Raw genomic sequence first — 20,533 nt, 5'->3', positions numbered from 1 at the left:
GCAGTAGGTACATCCACTTCCACCACTGACCTTCTGCTTCTTCAGTGACCCCGTCTTGAAGCTTCTCCTCAGGGTGCCATCCAGGAAGCTCGGAGTCTTTCGTTTCTCCACCCCGACCGGGACGCCTCCCTGTGACACTACGGTGCCCTTCCCTTCTCCCGGTCCTCCCCCTCCGGCTCCTCCAGCCCCACCTGCTGCCCCCACGCCCGGCTTGGTGGAGTGGAGGATGCGATTGCGGAGGCGTCCGATTGGATATACGGTTCCGAGGCTCCAGCCGGCCCGACCTGCCCCGTCACCATGGAGATACTGGAGGCGCAGAGCGGCCAAGTGCTGCAAAGTCTCTTCTGAGCCCGGGAAGTGACCGCTTATCAGAGATTCGTGGGCCTGAGAAAGAGAAGAAAGTGACAATTAATCATCTCACCAAATTACATCACAGGAATCAGAAGATAAAAAAAAGTCTTCATAGTCAATCAGTAATCAAACTAGGCCCGACTCATTTATAATCAACCGAAAAACGGCTGACCCTATTTCTTTCCTCTTACCTGCTCAAACATGAAAGCAAACTCCACTCCCTCCTTTGGCATGCTTTCCACATCCAAGAAGCAGTAGAGCTTGAAGTAGAGTTTCCATTCCCCTTCCTCCTCCTCTTCCTCGCTGCCCGCCAGTCTGGAAAAAATGATAAAGCAGACTCAGGATGAGTTACCACACCCAGATCGAAACAAACACAACATTAACATCATAATTAGTCAGATGGACTTCTGTGTAAACCTGTATTTACACTCTCAAGCAACTGAAGTATGTGCAAATACAAATATTACAATGAATCCCTCAGGAAAACAGTCATATATTGTACTTAGATACCTTTCAAACTTGGCCAGGACGTCTGCCACAATCACTCTGCTCTCCAAAGCTCGATCTGTGAAGGAATTATGTTCGAACAGAGAAAACAGGTTCTTGCTCTCCTCCATGGCCAAACCTCTGATCAGCTTCTCCACAACCTGCAGCGGCAGCACAAAAAACACAGATCAGTTTCCTATCAAGCGTTACCTCTTGACTTATATGTTTGTTGATGTAGCCCATACCTCTCCAGCTGTGGTGTGTGAATTGATGGAGATCTTGCAGGAGCCTCCTCCGTGGCAGTACACGGTGGTGCTCATCTCCTGTCTAACCAGCAGGGCGGCGATCTCCTCCTGGGAGGGAACAAACTCACGACTCTTGGTCTTCTTCAAGGATTCCCCGATGAAGCTGGCGTAGCGCTCGATATCTGTGCCTGGGTAGCGCTCACGCACCCTGAGTGAGATCACATGAGACGGTTGTTAATTCCACGAGTGGTACATCACATAAGCATAATCCTCGATCAAACACAAACACACACACACACCTCTTGAGGTGGAAGCGGAGGTATCTGAGGATGGCTCGACTGGGCAGGAAGGTGCAACTCATGCAGGTGAGCAGATGCCAGTGTGCCCGATTGGCTGGGCTGTTAGGCTGAGGCACATGATTGGTCTGCTTGATCACCTGACAGTATACCTGAGAAAACAGGAATACGGAGGCAGTTAGAGAGGTTTTATTCAACATTTGATGGCAAATAAACACGTCGGACCCCTTCAGAAACATGACTCTCTTATATTTTATGGTGAAAACAGTCCCTGAAATTGGCAGGTCATTCTTCGATAGAGAGACAAAACAAAATGTCTGCTAAAAGTACCTCATCCCTGAGAGGGCGCAGGTCCTGGCAGGTCTGCAGGATGCCCTGGATGATGGGCACTGTGTCTGCCAGAGTCTCCATCTCCTGCAGTGAGTTGAAAACTCGCACCGCCTCATCCTGCAGACTGGCATAGCCCTGCTGCCTTTGTACTGCACACACAAAGAAAAAAAAAAAGAAAAGAAAAAGAAAAGGGTGAACAAAGACAGAGAAATGCTAAGTGGAGCAGAAAAAAAACAATATGATGTTATGCAGATGATGCTCAAGTTGGCAGCAAAAAACAGCTATGAAAAAGCAAGAAGGATGATGCCAATTTGCAGCCAAGACGCCAGTGTTGTTTGTATCAGATCTTCATTTTTGAAGTGTGAGTCAGCTGCAGTGTATCAGGAGGGGATGCTCACAATGTGACATCTAGGTGAGACAGCTTTGTTAGCCAGTCGTCTGGTCTGTTCCAGTTGTGTTTTGGCCATAAAACCAGATATTTCTGTCACGGTTTACGTTGTTGGCTGAGTTATTTCCTCTTCTCACGTGTCATGTTTTGATTTTCACTTCCTCTCTTTGAGCTTTTCCCACCTTTCTTCCCATTTACCTGTGTTTCAAAATCAGTCCATGTGTATTTAAGCCTGTGTTTTTACCCGTTCTATGTGTCTACAGGGGCCCTCCAACAACCACGCACTGACAACACTCACTGGCTGCTCCTGATCATATGAACACCGCCTGTTAGCTGCTACTCCTGGATTTATAACCCGACCAACACAGTGGCCCGTTTGGGAACTTTCTCTTATATTACAAAAATCTCCTAAATGTGTTTCTGAAGGCATTTAAGGTGGAAAAAATAGCCATGTTAAGTTTTTGACCATTCTTAAGGAGTGTCCAGACACCAAATGCAAATGATTGGCTGGATGAGCTCAGGTTTTACTCACAGCTGGTGACCTCTCCATAAGGGAGCGGCAGCAGGGGGGCGTGCAGAGGATGCTGAGTGTATCTGAGGATGGGGTTCCTCCTGTACATTTGCTCCACGATGTCTGGGTTCACACTGTTCTCCTGAGGGGGGACACGAAGAGATTCAACTTAATGAGTGAATTTATGCTAATAAATCTGAGAGATTTCACTGTAGATGTTTCTCTCGTTGCACGTTTCACCTTGATGTCTCTGATGAGCTGCAGAGTCGGAGTCTCGATGGGGGTCTTGCTGTCTATGACTCCCTGAATGGCAGCCGTCCACCTCATGGCCTCGTTGAGCATCTTCGTGTAGAGGCGGTACGAATGCTTCCTCCCGTAAACCATGATGTTCCAGTAACCTGAGAAAGCATTTATAACAGCATCTGTTAGTTCCAGATTTAAAAAAAATATATCACCATTAAGGAAAGGTTTAATCAAAATCCTTCACTTAGTCTAACAGAATCCAGTTAATAATACATATTTCATGCATATAATGAAACTACAATCCTCACTTTACATCTGGTCGCTAACCTCACACGTCTAATCCCTCATTACATTTGCCCTTTCTGCCTTTTCCCGGCCATTTCTCTCTCCTCACCTGTCTCCCTGTGCACTCGCTCGTCCGGCTGAATGATGGAGCAGAGGGAGTTGAGGACCAGAGTTCCCATCTTGGAGGAGTTCTTCTCAGAGCTCTTGTAGTAATCCAGAGAGTTGTGGGTCAGAACGAACCAGCGCTTCTTCAGCTTCAGCGAGGTGCTCTTCGCGTTCGTCTTCATCTCCTTTTGGAGCCAGCCTGACAGATGACAAGGCGGGGAGAGAGAAAAGATGGGAGGAAGAATGAGATCAATTTAATGATCTGGGGCAAAACGTAATTGTCGTTCTAATATCAATCAAATCTATATTTTTTCGGGGAGACTTTTACTCAAGCACTTCAGTATTTGTGGTGATGACTTTCACTGTTACTAAAGTTAAAGTTAAACATGACATCTTTTACACATGACTTTTGTGTACTCTTTTACAACATTGCTAAATTGCACAGTACCCCTGTGATTGTGCATGCAAAGGTTTATATGTATCCCCCCAGAGCTCACCCCTGACAAGGAACTCCTGGCCGTCTATCCTGGCGTCTCCTTTTGGTTTCTGCAGCAGACTGATCCAGTGATGCATCTCCTCTGGTGTGTCACTGTTGCAGTGGATCACACGGTTGGCCGTGATGATGACAAAGGAGTTCGGCCTGTAAAGATCAGATTATAGACTTTTAAATTAAGAAAAAAACACCATCACATACTTAAGTATACAAAAGTTGGATAGAGATGGCATGCAGGAAGAGTAACTGACAACAAAACCAAAGGCTCGTCATCTTCTGCTCATTCTGATAAACATGAACTCAGAACAAAATGCTCCTTGACAGCATGAATCTGCCTTTCTTTTCTTTCTCTTACCGATCAGGGTTGTCTGAAGCACAAACAGAGTCGATCAGCCCCACGTCAAGAGTTCCCTGAATGACAAACAAGAAGAGAACAATTGAGAACACAAACTAATGGTGCAGCAGAACTTCTACGAATGGGAGTAACTCAAACACATAAAAAGTGACTGTCATCTTGTGTTTAGAGACTGACCACGGCGTTCTTCGGGTTGGCCTGTTCGTGGGACATCTCCAGCAGCTGCTCAGGTGTGCACACACGCACCTTACTGAGCATTTTAAACCACCCGCTGCACAGAAAGACAGATGTTAGGAGAACATACGAATCCACTCGGGTAAAAGCAGGAGCTCGTTGCTGTTTACCGTCCACCTCACCTTGCATCCTCTGGTGACTCAGCAAACACCTGATAAGTCCTCTCGTCTGTCACAATGTTCAGAGCGTTCTCCTTTTCGTGATTATCCACGATCTCCCTGTGAACACAAACAGCACACGTGTCTGAGAGATGCAGGTGTTAACCAGAGAAACAGAGAAACAGCGATGAAGAGATTGAGTGTGTTTTCCGGCTCTGGAGCTTTGTATAAATCTTACTTGGCAGCCCGGATGTCGATGGTTCCCTTCAGCTTCTCCTCGCTGTCGTTGTCGTAGTACATCAGCTTGCTGTCCCTCAGCACAAACCAGCGCATCTTCCAGTTCCTGAGGTAGAACGGGACACAATGAAAACAAAGGCAAAGACGGCCCACCGTAGATATGGAGCACCAAGTGAAACAGCTCCTTTGTATAGAAAACCTCTGATGAGAGCGGAAGAAAATATAAAATAAATGCATAAGTAGTTTGCCTTTGAGCAAACAATATTAGCTTTTCAGATTGTACTTTTATATTTCAATTTTATGCATATTGTTTGTGTTGCTTGCTGTCTTATACTTCATCTAACTTCATTTCACATGATTGTTTCTGCACGTCCAGCTCTCAAGGTGGATTTAATTTGTGTCTTTTGCTTTGATATTCTTTCATTTTTTTGTTTTGTGAATATTTCAACAGTGTGTTATATTCATCTCGTTTTCTTATAGAACAAAACCAAACCAAGCATAAAACAATGTCCCACTTTTTGGAAAAGAAACTCCAAATATATTTCAAAGGATCTGCAGTTTTGCTTTGAAGTAGATTAAAAGAGTCGAGAAGTAAAATCTCAGTAAATTCCCCAGCAGTCGAGTGGGACACTGATGTCTTCAAGCACTGCAGAGGGTTCAGAGCATCGAGTTAGACAAACATGAACACCTCGACAGGACACAGGGGCTTATTCAGAGATGGATGGTCATTCAGCTGTAATCAAGCCACCATGCATCCAGCAGCCAAACTGCTCTCATGCAGCGTGTCATAACTGTTTAGCCAAGCAGTGCTTTTAGTGCGATAAATGTGCATTTTGAACTGATTTGACAGGTTTGTAGGATCTTATGGTTCAACTTCATAATCATTCAATCATTTTTTTTTCATCTTCTTTTTGAGTTTTCTCATCGAAATCGGGATGTGGTATTAGCATGCAGCTACGCTCAGTAATAACTACAACAACCTCCGTGAGAGGGTGGAGAGGCCTCCCCCCTTCTTGTAGAGCCAGCCGGACTTGAGGGACTCTTGTTTGGACCGGAACCACATGAAGGTTTCGTCCTTCAACACGCACCAACGCCTCCTCCATGGTATCATCAGACCAGCTGAAGGGAGCAGAGAGCAATAAATGCACTGTCACGTCAAAAAAACTCCAAAAGGTGGAGACGGTTTCGCTTCAAAATAAAACCCACCCTTCATGTAGAGGTAGCCGTGGAAATATGGCGGCCCATTTCCGTTGAGCAAGGTCACTCTGCCATTATGCACTTCTTCATCGGTGTCCATCAAGCCGTCATGTTCATCGTCACTGTCTGCATACTGCAACATCACCCAAAAACATGAATTATTATTTCATATAACAACCAATGAACAAGAGTGTTTCTTTAGTTTTGTCACATGATCAGATTTTTTTTAACAATACTGGCAATTTTTTGTTAAAAGCAGTTCCACTGCTGCTCATACATATCTGCGTGCACGCGTGCGCAGATGCGTGTGAGTGTGTGTCCTCACAGAGTCAGAGCTGCCTCTGTAGGACTCGATGCTGGCGTTGGTGCAGGTCGACTTCCTCAGGTGCTCCTCGTCCGTCACGGTGGCGCTCCCTCGGTTGCTCCCCGACACAGAGCTGTCGTCTCCGGCGTTGACGGACCCCTCCTCCTCCTCCTGGTCGTAATCCGACTCTGTGTCGGCCGGCATGCTGTAGATGGGCTCCTCCCCGTCCACCAGGCTCTCCACCATGCTCACCTTCCTCTCCGTCTCTGCCTTGGCTCCCTCCTTCTTCTCCTCCTCTCCTGGGGGAGCTGGAGGTGGTGGAGGAGGTGGGGGAGGAGGAGGCACGGCGGAGCCATCTCCAGGTGGAGGGAGAGGAGGAGGGGGAGGAATTCCTTCAGCGATCACGCCGTCTGCAGGCAGAGGAGGTGGGGGAGGTGGTGCAGGAGGCACGGTGCCCTCTGCAAAAGCAGGCGGAGGTGGAGGGAGGTGAGCGAATATCTCCTGATCCAGAGGAGCGTCCGTCTCAGCAGGTGGAGGGAAGTCAGGGAGAGGGATGCACTCATCCTCAGCGTGAAACCCTTCATCTACCTCCTCCTCTTTGGACGCACTCCTGTTGGCGCCCGCGGCTTTCGGCGGTTTGGCCTCCGCGGCAGGTTTAGCCGCGACTGCTCCCAGTGCAGGATCGACGCCACCGAAGTTCAGGAGGTCGATGAGCCCTGTGGCCTTACGGGACGCCTCCTTCTTCATCCGTTTGAGCTCAGCGTCCCGGCGCAGCTGCAGCTCCTGTTTGGAGGACTCACACAGCTGGGACACCTCGTCCTCCCTCTTCTTCTGCAAGCGCTCGATCTCTCGCTCCAACTGCAGGATCTCCTCCAGACTGCGGGTCTCATCCTAGAGGAGGAAAGATGTGGGGAGAGATTTATAAGGTGTCAAATGAGACAAAAATATCACCCTTTATTCTGTAAATCACAGAGGAGAGTGTTTTTTTTTAAACTCACTGGTTTATCCTCTGTCTCATCTCCTTCCTCTGCTGCCGCCTGCTCCCCATCACCCGCCACCTTCTTCTCCTCCTCCTCTTTCTTCTTCTGCTCATCCATTTTCTTCTTCTTCTCCTCTCTGAGTTTCCGAACCCGAGTGCGCGCCACCTGACCTCGCCTGTGCCTCTGCAGCACCAGCGCCGCCTTGCGCTGCTTCACGAACCGCGTACGCTGGATGTGCTTCCTGAGGTGTTTCTGGAGGGTGACCACACTGGCACGTACACGCTTGAAGTGCTTCCTGTTGACAAAACACGGTGAATAAGTACCAGAGTTACAGGGGTTTGCAATCTCATATAAGAACGGCTACAATTCAGTTCTGTCCTTGGTTTCTTACTTGGCAGAGAAAGTGAGCAGGTGGGCTCGAATTATCATGGCAGCTTGGCGTCGGACTTCATCCCGGTCTTTCTCCAGACGCTGCTCCAGAGACTCTTTCATGAACACCTGCAGAACAAAAGGTGAAGGTTGAGCAGGAAGATTCACATTTCAGCATCCAAAAATACGTAATCCACCAATGTCAGAAACTACTTGATCTTACCTTGGTCTTTCCGAGCTGCCACTCTTTCTTGGTTTTGTCGTATTTGAGAAGCAGATCTGTGCTCCTCTTCTTGTCATCTCCCGCTGCTGCAGCCGCTGCTGCTGCTGTTTTTTTCTCTTTCACAATGATCTTATATCTGAGAGGCAGAAAAGAGTGAGCACAATGTTTTAGAGACAACAAAAGAGAGATCTTAGCAAATAATATCTCAAAGGCCTGGAATTTCAGACAGAGACAGACTTACCGAGAGAAGAAGTCTTTGAAAGTTCTGCGGACGGGGAAGCCGGCCCGACGGATCTTCACCGTCTCCAACATCCCGGAATACCTGAGCTGGTTCAGGACGACCTCCGGGCTGAACACATTTGGATTCTACAAGTAAAACGACAAAGACCATTTGAAAATGTGAGTAATTACAGGGGTCTCAATCAGTCTCTGAGACTGGAAGAACTGATAGAGGTGTGGGACAGAAACCTTTTCCATGTTGGGCTTAATGCAGCGGATGAAGAAAGGGTTGGACACACTCAGAGTGGCCATGAGAGAGTGGAGGGAGTCCTGAGGAGACAGAAAATCAAAAATAATAAACCATAACTAATACATTTAATTTATCATTTGTTTCTAAAGTTATTTGTCAAAGGAACATGCTCAAGGTCTCCAGATTTGCTGCTTTTCTCTGTGTTAAATCACCCTAAAATGAATATCTCGGACAAGGAGCATTTTTGATCAATAACTTTTCTCAGCTCACTGGCATTAACATCTCTCGTTAGCTTGTTACTGCAGGTATCAAATAATCTCAGACTGCCTGCGTTGCTCACCCTGAACTGGGAGCTGACGGTGGGTTTGCGCCGGGCGGTTCCCATCTTCTCCTCGTTGTTCCTGCTGCCGACCTTCTCAAACAGGTCGTAGATAAAGTCCAGCCTGAAGGGAAGCAGAGACATCATGGATGACACAAACGTGTCAAATGACTGAAACAGACCCACAAGTTAATATAATCTCATTCCCTGTACTCCAACAAACTATTGATTTAGTGTGTCTGAGTGTCCTGCCTGCTGTCCTTGAGCATGTTCAGGATGTCGTCTCTGAACGTGTCCCTGTTCTTCTCCAGGATCCCTCTGACATCATACAGGACCTGACCACGACAGAGAGAATCACCATAAAACTCCTTGATGTCACATAACAACATATACAGTTTGTTGCTGTGATATTCAGTTCTGTATAACCCACCTCCCCGGCATAATGTTTGATGCCAAACTGATGGTCAGCAAGCCTGGGTTTGACGTAGTAGGGGTTTGTCTACAGGAGAAATAAAATAGAATGTGACAATTTCATCCCAGCGCGGCACTTTTTTTTTTTGAATAATTCATGCAGTTTGTGTGTAAATAACTCACAGAGTGTCTGCTGTGCAGCTTCTCCAGCAGAGTGAAGTCAGTCCCTTTGGGGAATCGACTCTCTTCATTCACCAGCGCCAACAAGCCCAGTTTCTGAGAGAGACAGAGAGCTCGTTATCGCATCAGCTTTTATGAAATCAGCACCACTTTTCTAAGACTTCAGTCTGGGGTTATTAGATCAGCCGATTTTCAGAGAGCGTCTGAGGCAAGAGTCCAACACAGCTCTTAACTGACAGAGAGGTGGATTTCATTTTAACTCACTTCAACAAGAAAAATCATAGAGAAAAGTCTGGAACTTTTTTAACTCCCTGGCCAGATACACAGAGGATGTTAAAAGGATAGTTTGGCTTATTACCTTGCCATCAGACAGCCCTTTCCAACAGGGAACTGAAGCCATTACAGCCATCTTTGATGCATTCAATGCCACCAGACTACCCCACGAAACAAGGGAATCTTTGGAAGGAGTGATGTAAACAGCTTCCCCATTGGAAAGGGCTGCAAGTTGAAATATTTGGAAATGTGTCGCACCTACTGACATTATTGCGACTCCAAACATTATTTATAATACAAGTTGTGACGACTCTTCTACCTTCTCTATAAGGTCAAGACACTCCGCGTTGTCCATCCAGTCGATGGCGTCCCACTGGACACCTTCCCTGTGGAGAGTAAATCCAAACAGTTATGACGGAAAAAACTGGAAAACAGTACATATTTTTCTTCATATTACTGGACAACTTGCAGTACTGCACAGGGAACAAACCTGTGACCTCCTCCAGCTAGCAACTTTGGTCATGGTGGGACAGAATTGGATTACACATTATTCTTCGGACCTAATCAATCTATTTTCTCCCTGCTGTATTTTCCAATCAGCTCCCTAACAAACTAACGTGTATCATATTGATCTTTGTTCAGCCAGTTCCTTTTATGTGGAAAATGCACCTGTTGTACTCGAGCTGCTCCAGGGAGAAGATGTGCTTGTTGAAGTACTCCTGAAGTTTCTCGTTGGCGTAGTTGATGTTAAACTGCTCGAACCGATTCACCTGGAAGCAAAGACACATTTCCTCGTAAACAGGTCTGCATTATCCTCTGCCAGTGCTCAGCAAAACAGCTTCGGGCCCGAACAGCTCCTGAGCTCTGACCTCAAAGTTCTCGAAGCCGAAGATGTCGAGGATGCCGATGGATTTGAAGTTTTCCTTCCCCTTGATCTTCTGGTTGATCTTGAGGATGATCCAGGAGAAGCACTGGGAATACAGCGCCATGGCAACGGAGTCTCGGGAATCCACGGCCTGCATCGACGAGAGGGAAACCCCCGAGGGAGCGTTACGGACGAGCACACGAGTGTATTGGAGATCGATCAAGTAGGGGGGAGAATAAATGTGTGTGTACGTGTGTGTGCCGACCTGCTCTATAGTGAGCGGGGAGCAGATTTCCTCTCCTCTGAGGATTATGGAGCGCTGAGTCAGGACTTCAGACAGCTGGAAGGCATCCAGGCCCAGCAGCTCGCTGGCATTAGTGACCACTAAAAAAGATGTGCAGAGATGCATTACACTCCCGCACCGCATCTATCTTAGTTTCACTTTTCCTGACTCCCTTCACATGTGAGCTGACCTTGCTTGGTGGTGATCTGGGCCCCTCCTGCAGTCATGAACTCGATGTTTCCCAGCTGCAAGACTCCCGACAACAGCTTAAACATGTCTCTGATCTCCTCCTCCGTGAACTCCAACACCTTCAGAGCCTCCTACGCAGAGACAAGCAACAGGGAAAGGAGATAAGGTGGGTGAAGTGTGTTTAATATTTTTTAAATATGCTTTGCAGGCAAATGTTCAGTCAGCAATTTATCTCAGTGACAGTTGCAAACATCTGTATGAGGTAGAGCTGCTCTCCAGCCAGAACTGAACTTCTACATGGAAGACATTTTGAGAGTAAGGGGACTTTAACATGCACAGCAGGGGCAGCCATGATCTAGTAATTCAGATTACTACCAAACAAAGATCAGTTATAGCTATATAAGTTATATGAATACATTTTATTTTCAGAAATGTTTGTAAAACTCCCGTCCAATTCACAAAGACATGACATGGGAGAAGACATGCCGTCACACTGACCATCACACTGTTAAACAGCTCTTTGTCATTCAGGCTCTTGTCCTTCAGACATCCTGATTGGCTGAGGTAGTGGTAAGATTCTGCAGGGTCTTCCAGGAAGTATTGACCTGGCAGAGGAAACAAACATTGTCGTATGTGTCATATTGGGAGAGAAGTGCACTCACATTATAGATACAGCATATTCTGGAAAAGTTGCAGTGAAATTATGCAAAAGAAGTTCTTATTGTTTCACCAGTTTTGTCTCACTGCTGCAATAATCTCATAAATTCTGCTTCAAACAGACGCATCACACCCAAAAAAAGAAAGACTCTCACTTTTCTGCTCCTTTTTAGCTCCCGCCAGCAGAGCATAGAAGATGTGGTAGTTTCGTTCTCCAGGGTTTTGTCGTACCACTCGGTTCTACAGGAAAAATCAATGTAGCAGAGCCACAATTAACATTTAATTATAATTCATGGGGCAAAACTTACAAATCACTTCTAATTAATTTTAAAATGATAGGATCAGGCCGTAGACTTCAGGACTTTGGTTACCTTCTCCAGTAAATCTGAAAGATAGAGTCAAAGAAACGAAGCTCACAGTCAGCACTTACAGTAATAATACAAGAATAAAAGCACATACAGATGCTGGTGCATTTGATATAAATATACTTTAATATATAAACACAAGGATACAGTCAAAGACGCAGCCTCCCTGGATGTTTCCGCCCTCGGAGAAGTGGAGTTGGATGAATTTCCCAAAGCGGCTGGAGTTGTTGTTGTAAACAGTCTTCGCATTACCGAACGCCTCCATGATCGGACTGCAAAGAGAGCGAGAGTTAGTAACGTTGTTTCACTGACCTTTACATATCCATCAAAAAAATACTGTCTGAGCCTGCCCTTCTTTTCCTGCTTCATGTTGACAGCCCAATTCAAACACTGATTATTTAGCTCTCCTACAGTACCAGGGGCTTGTCCTCTGGCACTTAATCAGAGCTGGACACTTGAGACTTGAGATTTGGGTTTAAATGCTGTGACTCCCTAAAGGCTCCACAATCTAACATTTCCATTCAAGGTTTATTTATCTATTTTTGAAACAATTGAAATGATCGCAGTTTCCTGTTGCATGTGATTCAGATGAAGAAAAACATGCATTTATGTCACTTCCTGTGAACAATTTACATTTGACTTTTTTTGTCATTTTGAAGATGAAGATCTTCAAAATGGCAAAAAAAGAATGAAGATGTTGGTACCAGTCGCCCAATTTGAGTACTTGATGCCGTAGAACAAAAGATCTTTGGGTTTTGGACCATTTCATCAGCAGATGTGCCATGAAACCATGTTGAATTTTTATCAATCATGCAGGGTCAGCAGGTTAACCAATTACGAACACAATCATTCGACGCAGCTCTCGTCAGCATTCAGAGAGATTAAAAACTTGAGACCTGTGCTTCAGAAAATCTCAACATTTCTAGTCAAAATATGTCTTTACACTTAATAAGACAAGTTCACCTAGCAAGTAGCAGATCATTTCAGTGAGGTGATTACATGAGGTGATAAGATTTTTTTGTTATTTGGCTATTTTCACATTAAGGTAAAAAAAAACCCACCTTGTTTTTATTTTAGGTTTTACTTATTTTTGAAATGAAAGTATGCTTTTGTACTCAAAAGCGTTTAAAAACAGCTGTGGCAGTAATATAAATATATATCCCTTTCTATCTTAAGCAACCACAAAAGTGTTCCTTCTTCCTTCTCCTCATCCGTACCTGCTCTGTACGATGGCCTGCTCCACTCGCGTACTCTTCTCCGCCGGAGCGGTCCCGGCTGATTTCTGGCTCATCACCGACAGGAACTGGAGCAAAAGTTTAGTGCTCTCCGTCTTCCCTGCCCCGGATTCACCACTGAAATACACACACACACACACACACACACACACACACACACACACACACACACACACACACACACACGAACACAACCCGATTTAATTAAGCACACTGTGACCTTCTGTGACATTCCCGTATCTCAAACTCGTCTGGTCATTTAATTGATATTGGTTTGATAGATATTGCATTAACTCCCAGTCTATCTCAATCAGGATACCGAGTGAGACGACGCCTGAGTGTAATTGAAAGCATGATGTAATTTCTGAGCTTGCCAGCTTCACCTGCTGGATTCACTATTTGGTAAAGGGACTCCGCACCACTGCGAAGGAGCATGTCGCCGCGCCGAAGAAGAGGCAACTGTCTTTTCAGTCCTTGATCTTTGCTCTGACAATCAACCACTGAAATCAATAAACCCGACAATGCGACTGATTTTCACAATCATTTTAACTGCTGTCATTGTCTACCTGTCTGTGCACGTGCTCCATGTGCATACTGCTGATAGAGACCATTAAGAATACTAACAAGAATACTAGCCTGTGCGTCTTTATGCTAAGCTAACTAACTATCTTATGACTCTATGGCTTCATATGGGAACTCTGCAGTCATAGAGATACAAATGCATGTGTGACAGTGGGTAAGTAGGACAGTTGGAATTGTTTCTAAAAACGGAAATACCCTCTTCGTCTACTGCATGCTGGGATTGACGGCAGCCCCCCTGTGACGGAGGATTAAAAAAAAAAAACAACTGCTAGATGGATGGATTGATGGCTTGGACTGAATTAGAGGTAAATCTGTTTAATTCTCCATGGTTGAAACTCACCTGATGAGGACGCACTGACTGTCGTGGCGTTTCCAGATGCAGCGGTAGCATTCGTTCGCCACGGCGAAGATGTGCGGAGGGAGCTCCCCTATGTGGTGCTTGGAGTACAGGTCCACCCTCTCCGGGTCGTACAGGCCCGAGATCTGCTTGTAGGGGTTGACGGCTGCCAGGATGCTGCCAATATTGGTCTGAAAAAGAGTCCAGGAGGGACATTTCAGGTTTTGTGTCTGTATCGCTTATGAGATATTTGTCTCCATTTCTTTTTTTTCTTTTCTTCTCACTCTTAACACTTTAACAAACCGACACATATATGCAAATAACAAGCTCTCGGGAACACACACAGTGCATATATGTGACATTTTGAAGCAGCCTTGTGTTGATAATAATCTGGACAGGAGGATAAGAGAACACAGCAGGGTGGAGATCACACAGCGGGAGCGACATGCGACAAAATCGCCAGATATTAGAAAGGTGAGGTCAAATTGGTGTCATGACGGTGGAGGGAGGACGGTTTCTGCTCTGAGCCGCTCGCTTTCTGCCCCTCCGCATTAGAAAACTTCAGGTCAGTGTGCTTTCCATCGTGTCACATTTCACCCGTCTGTGCACTTTATGTTCCACACATGTGAAACTGTGCTGACGGACATAAAATGATGAACACAGTGACACAGAAAGCTCACTCAGGGTAAACTCATATGATCAGCTTAAGGGAAATCCATGTATGGACAATTTTTCATCATCGAGATTAGGTCACACCCTGGGACGCTGCCATTGGTCTGCCGACTGATAATCCTCCAGGTTTTCAGCTCATCATAAACGTCATCATGATGTGGTCGTTTTTTTGGCCTTGATCATAATTAATTGATCTCATCCATTTTAAAAAAGCACAGATTATTGTCTGTTCAGTGGTCACGGGTGAGATGAAATGGAGTTTTATAGACATCAGCTGATGTATCTATTCATTACACACACACACACACACACACACACACACACACACACACACACACAGATTAACACAGCAATAATTTCTCTTGTGATCACTGAGACAATTATGGGATCTGAGAAAGACAGCAGAGCATTTTGATGCTGATTTACTGTATAAATGTGTATTCATGCCGGTAATTAACACAAGTCATGCATGTGTATGATACTGTCTTTTCCAGTGGCACTTTTGGCCACACCCAGTTCCGCTGTGCCGAGCCTGAGCCGGACCTTCTCCAGAGTGAGACCAAAGCACTCTCGCCCTACCTCCAAGTGGGCTGCATCCACATCTCGCGACCAAAATGCTGTTTGTTGTTCTGTCAAAGCAGCTGCTCGGTGAGTGTGTAACAACTACACCTTTAAAGAAATGGAAATCAATTTGTCTGTAGTTTACTTAACTCTTTTCACTTCATAATACTCTCGCCTCCCTTTCTCTCTCTCCACCTATTCCACTTAGAGCAGATGGGTCTGATAGGATGATTTGTGTTTCCCACTAAAAGCCTCACGCATGCAAAGATTACTGGAAAAGGAGAAGGTGGGGGCTACACACATCCGACACATACTTAGACACACGTGTCCATCTAAATGCACTCACATAGATGTTATCCTTGTGGTAGCGCTGGTACAGGTTGTGCATGATGGCGGCCTCGTGCAGCTCAGCCAGCGCCGACATGTCCTCCACCCCATCGATGCTGGACTGGTGCATGGCGTACACCCGCTCCCTGGTGACCTCGGCCTGCTGCAAGTACAACACCTGGAGGAACGACAAAGACAGATGGCTTTATAGTAACGAAATGTTGTGATTTGGTTTCACCTCAGCACTTCAACACCTATTCACTCATCAGTTAGTGATTTCCTTCCTTTCCTTGCCATGGCTTTTAATAATCCCGAGGAAACACCTGAACTTGTTGCAGTCACACTTGAGGAAGCTCTTATTGGATCTGACAGCGATGGAACACAAAACAGGTGCTCCTGATGGCAAACAACGTCCACAAAGGGAATAAATATTCATGGAAATCTGCTTTGTTAAAGTAATTACATTGGTGGCTTTTGTCCTTGTTTCGGTCCTCTTTAAAGACTGTTTAAAGTGTTTTATTTGATTAGCCCCCATTAACTTCGGGTTGTGGATCCTGATAAATGGATGGATACAGGTTTTTCTTTCTCACATCTCTAGATTGGGCGTTATTCAACATTATGTTTATTTGAAAGGGAATAAAAGATGGATTTTGCTTAAAAATGGCTTTTTTAGGTGGCTGGTGTCTGTAAGTGTGAGCAACTTGATGCAGATCTGTTTCCATGAAACATATCACACATAAACACTGAAACTGATGTGCTGCGTTGTGTTGCATCAAAATTTCATTGTCTATTATGCTAGTGTTACATGGCATTGTGTCTGTGATCACGGGCAAAGAGAAAAAAAAGACATATTTCTGTTAAATCTTTATGGCGGTTCAGCTACGGAGCTGGTAATGATGCCTGCTGGTTAATTAAGGTATGGGGGAGCTCCAACGTGCTCACACACAGATTTATATATTAAAAAAAGATGCCAACACTGCAAGATCTTTCCATTTTTAGCACCAACTAGCTAATTATGATGCAACATGACGAAAAATCCACATGCTGAGAATACAGAGCATCTAACTCGACCCCAATCTCATCTATGTCATCCAATCGCCATGGAAACAGGAGAGCGGGGGGGGGGGCAAGATGGGTGGGGAACCCGGCTGTTGGAGGAGAGGAGGAAGAAGAAGAAGAAGAAGAAGGACGAAAGCAGAGAAGAAGAGCAGAGAGTAACAGATTGGATCTGGCAGAAATCACGGCCTTTGCAATTCTGGGTTGTTAATTTGTCAGCTTAGGCTCACACAGCCAGCCTCCACCCTCCGTGTGTGTGTGTGTTGCTGTAACAGATGTGTCGGACGTCTGTCGAGAGTGGCAGAGGGCCGCGCTGTGGGCGCTCAGACATCCTGTTCTTAAATAAATCTATTTCACTCCAGTAACGGCGTCCTGCACTGCACAGGGCTGTTGCATTAACATAGCAATTATTGTTTTCTATTAGATTTAATTTATATTTCATTTTTCTAATTTTGTTTTTAATTCAGTTTGGTGTCAGTAAGTTTCCAGAGGGGGCTGGTTTGTTTCTTGATGATGTTTCTTTCCTTAAAAATCTTTTCCCAATTCATCCATTTCAATTTCAATTAGCCAAAATGTTTTTTCACACATTTCTGAGTTCGTTTTTTGTTTCATGATAAAATGTCAGTAAAATGGCTGACTATATACTGCAGCGTTCCTTCTTCCTGCTTCTTTCATCTTGTGCATACTCTTGTCTGTTAACTGTTGCTGAAGGTCCATCCCGTCAGGACACTAACCTTTCCCCACTCACTCATCTGTGATGAAATGAGCCAATTACCCCTCGTCCTCCATTAGAGACAGCATAACTCATGTAGGGTTCGATGGACGACACCTCGCCGTCCTCACTGTGACCTTTCCACTTGACTCTTTGTCTTCACCTTTTTATATTCGTGGAACTTGATCAACATCCTGACAGGTTGATATCCAGGCTACGATTAGACGTATATAAGATTATTACAGGGAGGGGCCAACAGCAGTGGCCATCTTGTAGAAACTGCAGTGAGAAGTGAGACAGTGAGACAGAACTTCAACACCATAGTTCCTTCACACTCTGTTTTTGGATGAAAATTCTAGCCGTATCTTACGAATTGCTACTTTAAGTCAATCAGCTTGTTCAGATTTGCCCATAAAATCAGTTAATGCTGGTTTAGTTAATTCATCTTTTTGGCTGCTCGTCTTTCATGCAGAGTCGAGGTCAGTGCCAACTTTTACATCTTTGTATCGCGTGTTAACGGTTATGTCCTTTCCAACGTGAGTGCTGATGTGCACTGGAGACACGCTTGTCCGAGTGATGAGATGCATTAACGCGCCTGTTCGTCATGGCTCGAACAGCTGTACACATGCACAGGCACTCGGAAACTGGCGCACTTCTGCATCTGTGAGAAAAGAAGAGACGGAAAGTCCCTCCAATGATATCCGAGTCCATTAGTTTTTATATCAGGCTTTTCTCTCTCCCCCTATTTCTTTACTTTCTCATCCTATTAAATCTCTCTCTCCGGCGCTCTGCATGCCTCCATGTCTCGAACATCACTTCTGTCACCCTCATCTCTCTTTCCCTTTGTACGTCACTCCTCTTTCATCCCTTCCCCCTCCTCTCTGTCACTCGCCTCTCATTTCTCTCTAGATCTCTCATATCATCCCACTCTTCATTAATTTACCGCTCTGTCTTCTGCATGTCTCTCACTTCACTTACCGCATTTCCACCTCCTTTTCCTTCCATCCACTTTTTTTTTTTTTACTTCACGCATTATTGCCGGATTCTGCTTAAATGTGTCCCTACAACTTGTTTTTTTTCACTTCGAGTCTTTTTGATGTATCTCTCTCTGTTTACAAGAGATCCCTCCACGCTCACTCGACAGACTCACTTAACGCCTTAATGGCTCAATCTGAGACCCGAACGCCTGTAATTGAAGGCTTACTGAGAGCCATTTCAATCAGAGACTCGAGCATGCCTTCGCAATCCGGGATAAATTATAGCGGTGATAGAAGATAACCACAGCACATGTGTTGAAGGGAGGAAGGACAGGGGAAGGATGACTGATATGGCCGCTTGGGTCAGAATTCACCTTGACATGTCCCATTTCACTGGGCTTACTGTCAAGCTGATGTATGGTTAGCTGTTACTCAGTTTGTTACAGTAAGTTTACAGTATGACACTGGGTTGTGAGCTCACTGGAAAAACAAATGTGCATTGTATCCTATTCAAAATCAATGACTGTGTCAATGTTATATTCATATTACATATTTAGAGTACTGTATTGTAATATTGCAACAGTCTTTTTACTGTATGTGCCATAAAACTGCAACCTGAACATAAAAAAAATAGAAAAAGGAAACAATTTCTATGCAATTGTGTACATTTAATGTAACATGACTTCATGAAGCTAAAACATGTAAACAATTATCACAACAGTGTTTAAACTGATGGTCTGTAAGACATAAACATAGTTTGGTTGTGTGATTTGTTTTGATGGACATCTGTGGCGACAAAATTGTTTTGATTTTTGAGAAATTGAGCTTTAGCTTCTAGTAATGTGTTATAATAATTGGGAAAAACTATAAGTAGGTTACTTCACTCGTATAACTTTAGCTTATTTTTGTTTATTATCAGGAGGGTATAGGTATATAAATTTGATATTAAACAATATCATATGTGTATACCTTTGTAAAATATTTTGTTAAGTTGTGCACTTTCATTCGGTCATCTTCTCCTATGACCTTGGGGAAGGAGTCAGAAAGCGACATAGACACAGCGGCAAGAAATGCATTTAAAAAAAGATGCTGAAAATCAATGCAGCCTTGAGTGAAAAACACTGGATCCTACATTTCTCATAATTCAATCCAACAGCAGCTCTTCATTCGAACATGTCTTTCCTCAGGCATTCCCGTTGCTTTTAAACTCTCTGCCACCAGTTTGTCACATATGTTTTCTGTCATCAATCTGTGACATCATCAGGGTTCATCTCTCACACTAAAAATGTCCCTGGTGATATGTAAAAAATTGGGGGAAAAAAATGAACGCAAGACTAAAACAAATAAATGCCTGAGCTACAGTTCTGGGTTTTACAATGGCTTCTAATGCCAAAGCTGCTTTAAAATATAAAGGCCTTTAACAGGAGATAAAGCAGAGATGTTTAGGGCAAACCACTTGGGGACAACCCAAATGGAGATGATTCAGAGCGAAGGGGACGCTGTGAAGTGAAAAAGTATGTCAGGGACTGAAATAAATAGCAGCTGGAGTGGAAGAAATACAGGTTTTTGCAAACGTCTCTGTCTTCCTCTTCCATTGCCCTCTGGTGGGTTTTTAACTCACATAAACACACTGTACTGTATGTGAAGCACACACACACACACACGCACACACACACACACACACACACAAAACTACGACTACCCAGAGAGTCAAAAATAGGATGCTTCATACTCAATAATTCATTATCGGAGCAGAAAGAAAAAGAGTTGGAAACAGTGAGAGAAAACATAGAGAGAGAGAGACTAACAGACAGAGAGAGAGAGAGAGAGAGAGAGAGAGAGAGAGAGATAGAGAGAGAGAGAGAGTAAAATAGAAGTCTGTACTAGTCAACAAGCCTTTACGTTTGGCCTACTGAAGATGTCAACATTTAACTACAGATCACAAAGTTTATTATTATTATTATTTTTTAATTAATCAAACCTTAGTTTTTTCCTAAAATCACAATGTGCACTGCAGTTGTAAGCCTACATTATTCAAACAGGAGTAAATACTGCATTTGTAGAAGACTATTTTCAGCTGTGGATTAATACACATTCAGTGCACTTGCAGGTATTTAGCGATAATCGATAAACACCACGGTGCACAGACTGCGTGGCGCATAGACTCAAGTCGTCCGCAGCATCGGCCAGGACACTTCCAGCCGTCCGCGGTTAGCGACATATGCTTAGGTTAGCATGAGAAGCTGATGCTGTGCGGTGAGTGCACATGAAACGCTGAGAGACGAGTGTGCATCCTTTAGATCAGTTGCTTGGGAACAACAGACAGCCACAAC

General features: G+C 44.7%; 1 protein-coding gene and 1 long non-coding RNA gene across 8 annotated transcripts in view; one reads left to right on the top strand and one right to left on the bottom strand.

Annotated features, from left to right (window-relative positions):
- Positions 1-20,533, bottom strand: part of myo10l1 (myosin X, like 1) — a 42,927-nt gene that overhangs the window by 4,707 nt on the left and 17,687 nt on the right. Inside the window, exons 3-40 of one of the 3 annotated variants that reach the window (XM_037072482.1) lie at positions 15,475-15,633; positions 13,899-14,086; positions 12,959-13,093; positions 11,889-12,013; positions 11,748-11,761; positions 11,532-11,616; positions 11,218-11,324; positions 10,721-10,850; positions 10,513-10,631; positions 10,252-10,398; positions 10,052-10,152; positions 9,702-9,768; positions 9,113-9,205; positions 8,949-9,017; positions 8,771-8,853; positions 8,540-8,642; positions 8,199-8,279; positions 7,972-8,096; positions 7,731-7,866; positions 7,530-7,636; positions 7,157-7,433; positions 6,180-7,049; positions 5,864-5,987; positions 5,635-5,776; positions 4,659-4,763; positions 4,445-4,540; positions 4,266-4,359; positions 4,089-4,144; positions 3,738-3,880; positions 3,245-3,439; positions 2,848-3,005; positions 2,629-2,749; positions 1,709-1,857; positions 1,382-1,530; positions 1,083-1,290; positions 862-998; positions 543-666; positions 31-384 (exon numbers count right to left, since the gene is read on the bottom strand). In XM_037072482.1, the coding sequence (XP_036928377.1) occupies positions 31-384; positions 543-666; positions 862-998; positions 1,083-1,290; positions 1,382-1,530; positions 1,709-1,857; positions 2,629-2,749; positions 2,848-3,005; positions 3,245-3,439; positions 3,738-3,880; positions 4,089-4,144; positions 4,266-4,359; positions 4,445-4,540; positions 4,659-4,763; positions 5,635-5,776; positions 5,864-5,987; positions 6,180-7,049; positions 7,157-7,433; positions 7,530-7,636; positions 7,731-7,866; positions 7,972-8,096; positions 8,199-8,279; positions 8,540-8,642; positions 8,771-8,853; positions 8,949-9,017; positions 9,113-9,205; positions 9,702-9,768; positions 10,052-10,152; positions 10,252-10,398; positions 10,513-10,631; positions 10,721-10,850; positions 11,218-11,324; positions 11,532-11,616; positions 11,748-11,761; positions 11,889-12,013; positions 12,959-13,093; positions 13,899-14,086; positions 15,475-15,633 (5,676 nt within the window). Of the gene's footprint in view, positions 1-30; positions 385-542; positions 667-861; positions 999-1,082; positions 1,291-1,381; positions 1,531-1,708; positions 1,858-2,628; positions 2,750-2,847; positions 3,006-3,244; positions 3,440-3,737; positions 3,881-4,088; positions 4,145-4,265; positions 4,360-4,444; positions 4,541-4,658; positions 4,764-5,634; positions 5,777-5,863; positions 5,988-6,179; positions 7,050-7,156; positions 7,434-7,529; positions 7,637-7,730; positions 7,867-7,971; positions 8,097-8,198; positions 8,280-8,539; positions 8,643-8,770; positions 8,854-8,948; positions 9,018-9,112; positions 9,206-9,701; positions 9,769-10,051; positions 10,153-10,251; positions 10,399-10,512; positions 10,632-10,720; positions 10,851-11,217; positions 11,325-11,531; positions 11,617-11,747; positions 11,762-11,888; positions 12,014-12,958; positions 13,094-13,359; positions 13,463-13,542; positions 13,678-13,898; positions 14,087-15,474; positions 15,634-20,533 lie in introns of those variants that run through there. The other 2 variants (XM_037072483.1, XM_037072484.1) reach the window with 2 other exon arrangements.
- Positions 13,753-15,638, top strand: LOC119005061. 5 transcript variants are annotated; one of them, XR_005070370.1, is made up of 5 exons: positions 13,760-13,863; positions 13,935-14,116; positions 15,062-15,215; positions 15,342-15,414; positions 15,497-15,638. It is a non-coding gene; the product is annotated as an uncharacterized LOC119005061 (long non-coding RNA). The 5 variants fall into 5 exon arrangements; XR_005070368.1 differs by having other exon boundaries at positions 13,778-13,863; positions 13,935-14,369; XR_005070366.1 differs by having other exon boundaries at positions 13,778-13,863; positions 13,935-14,460.

Source organism: Acanthopagrus latus, chromosome 16 (assembly GCF_904848185.1).
Source record: "Acanthopagrus latus isolate v.2019 chromosome 16, fAcaLat1.1, whole genome shotgun sequence".
Taxonomy (NCBI): Eukaryota; Metazoa; Chordata; class Actinopteri; order Spariformes; family Sparidae; genus Acanthopagrus; species Acanthopagrus latus.
The sequence above is the reverse complement of the archived record's forward strand: the minus strand, read 5'-3'. Positions and strand labels throughout refer to the sequence as shown.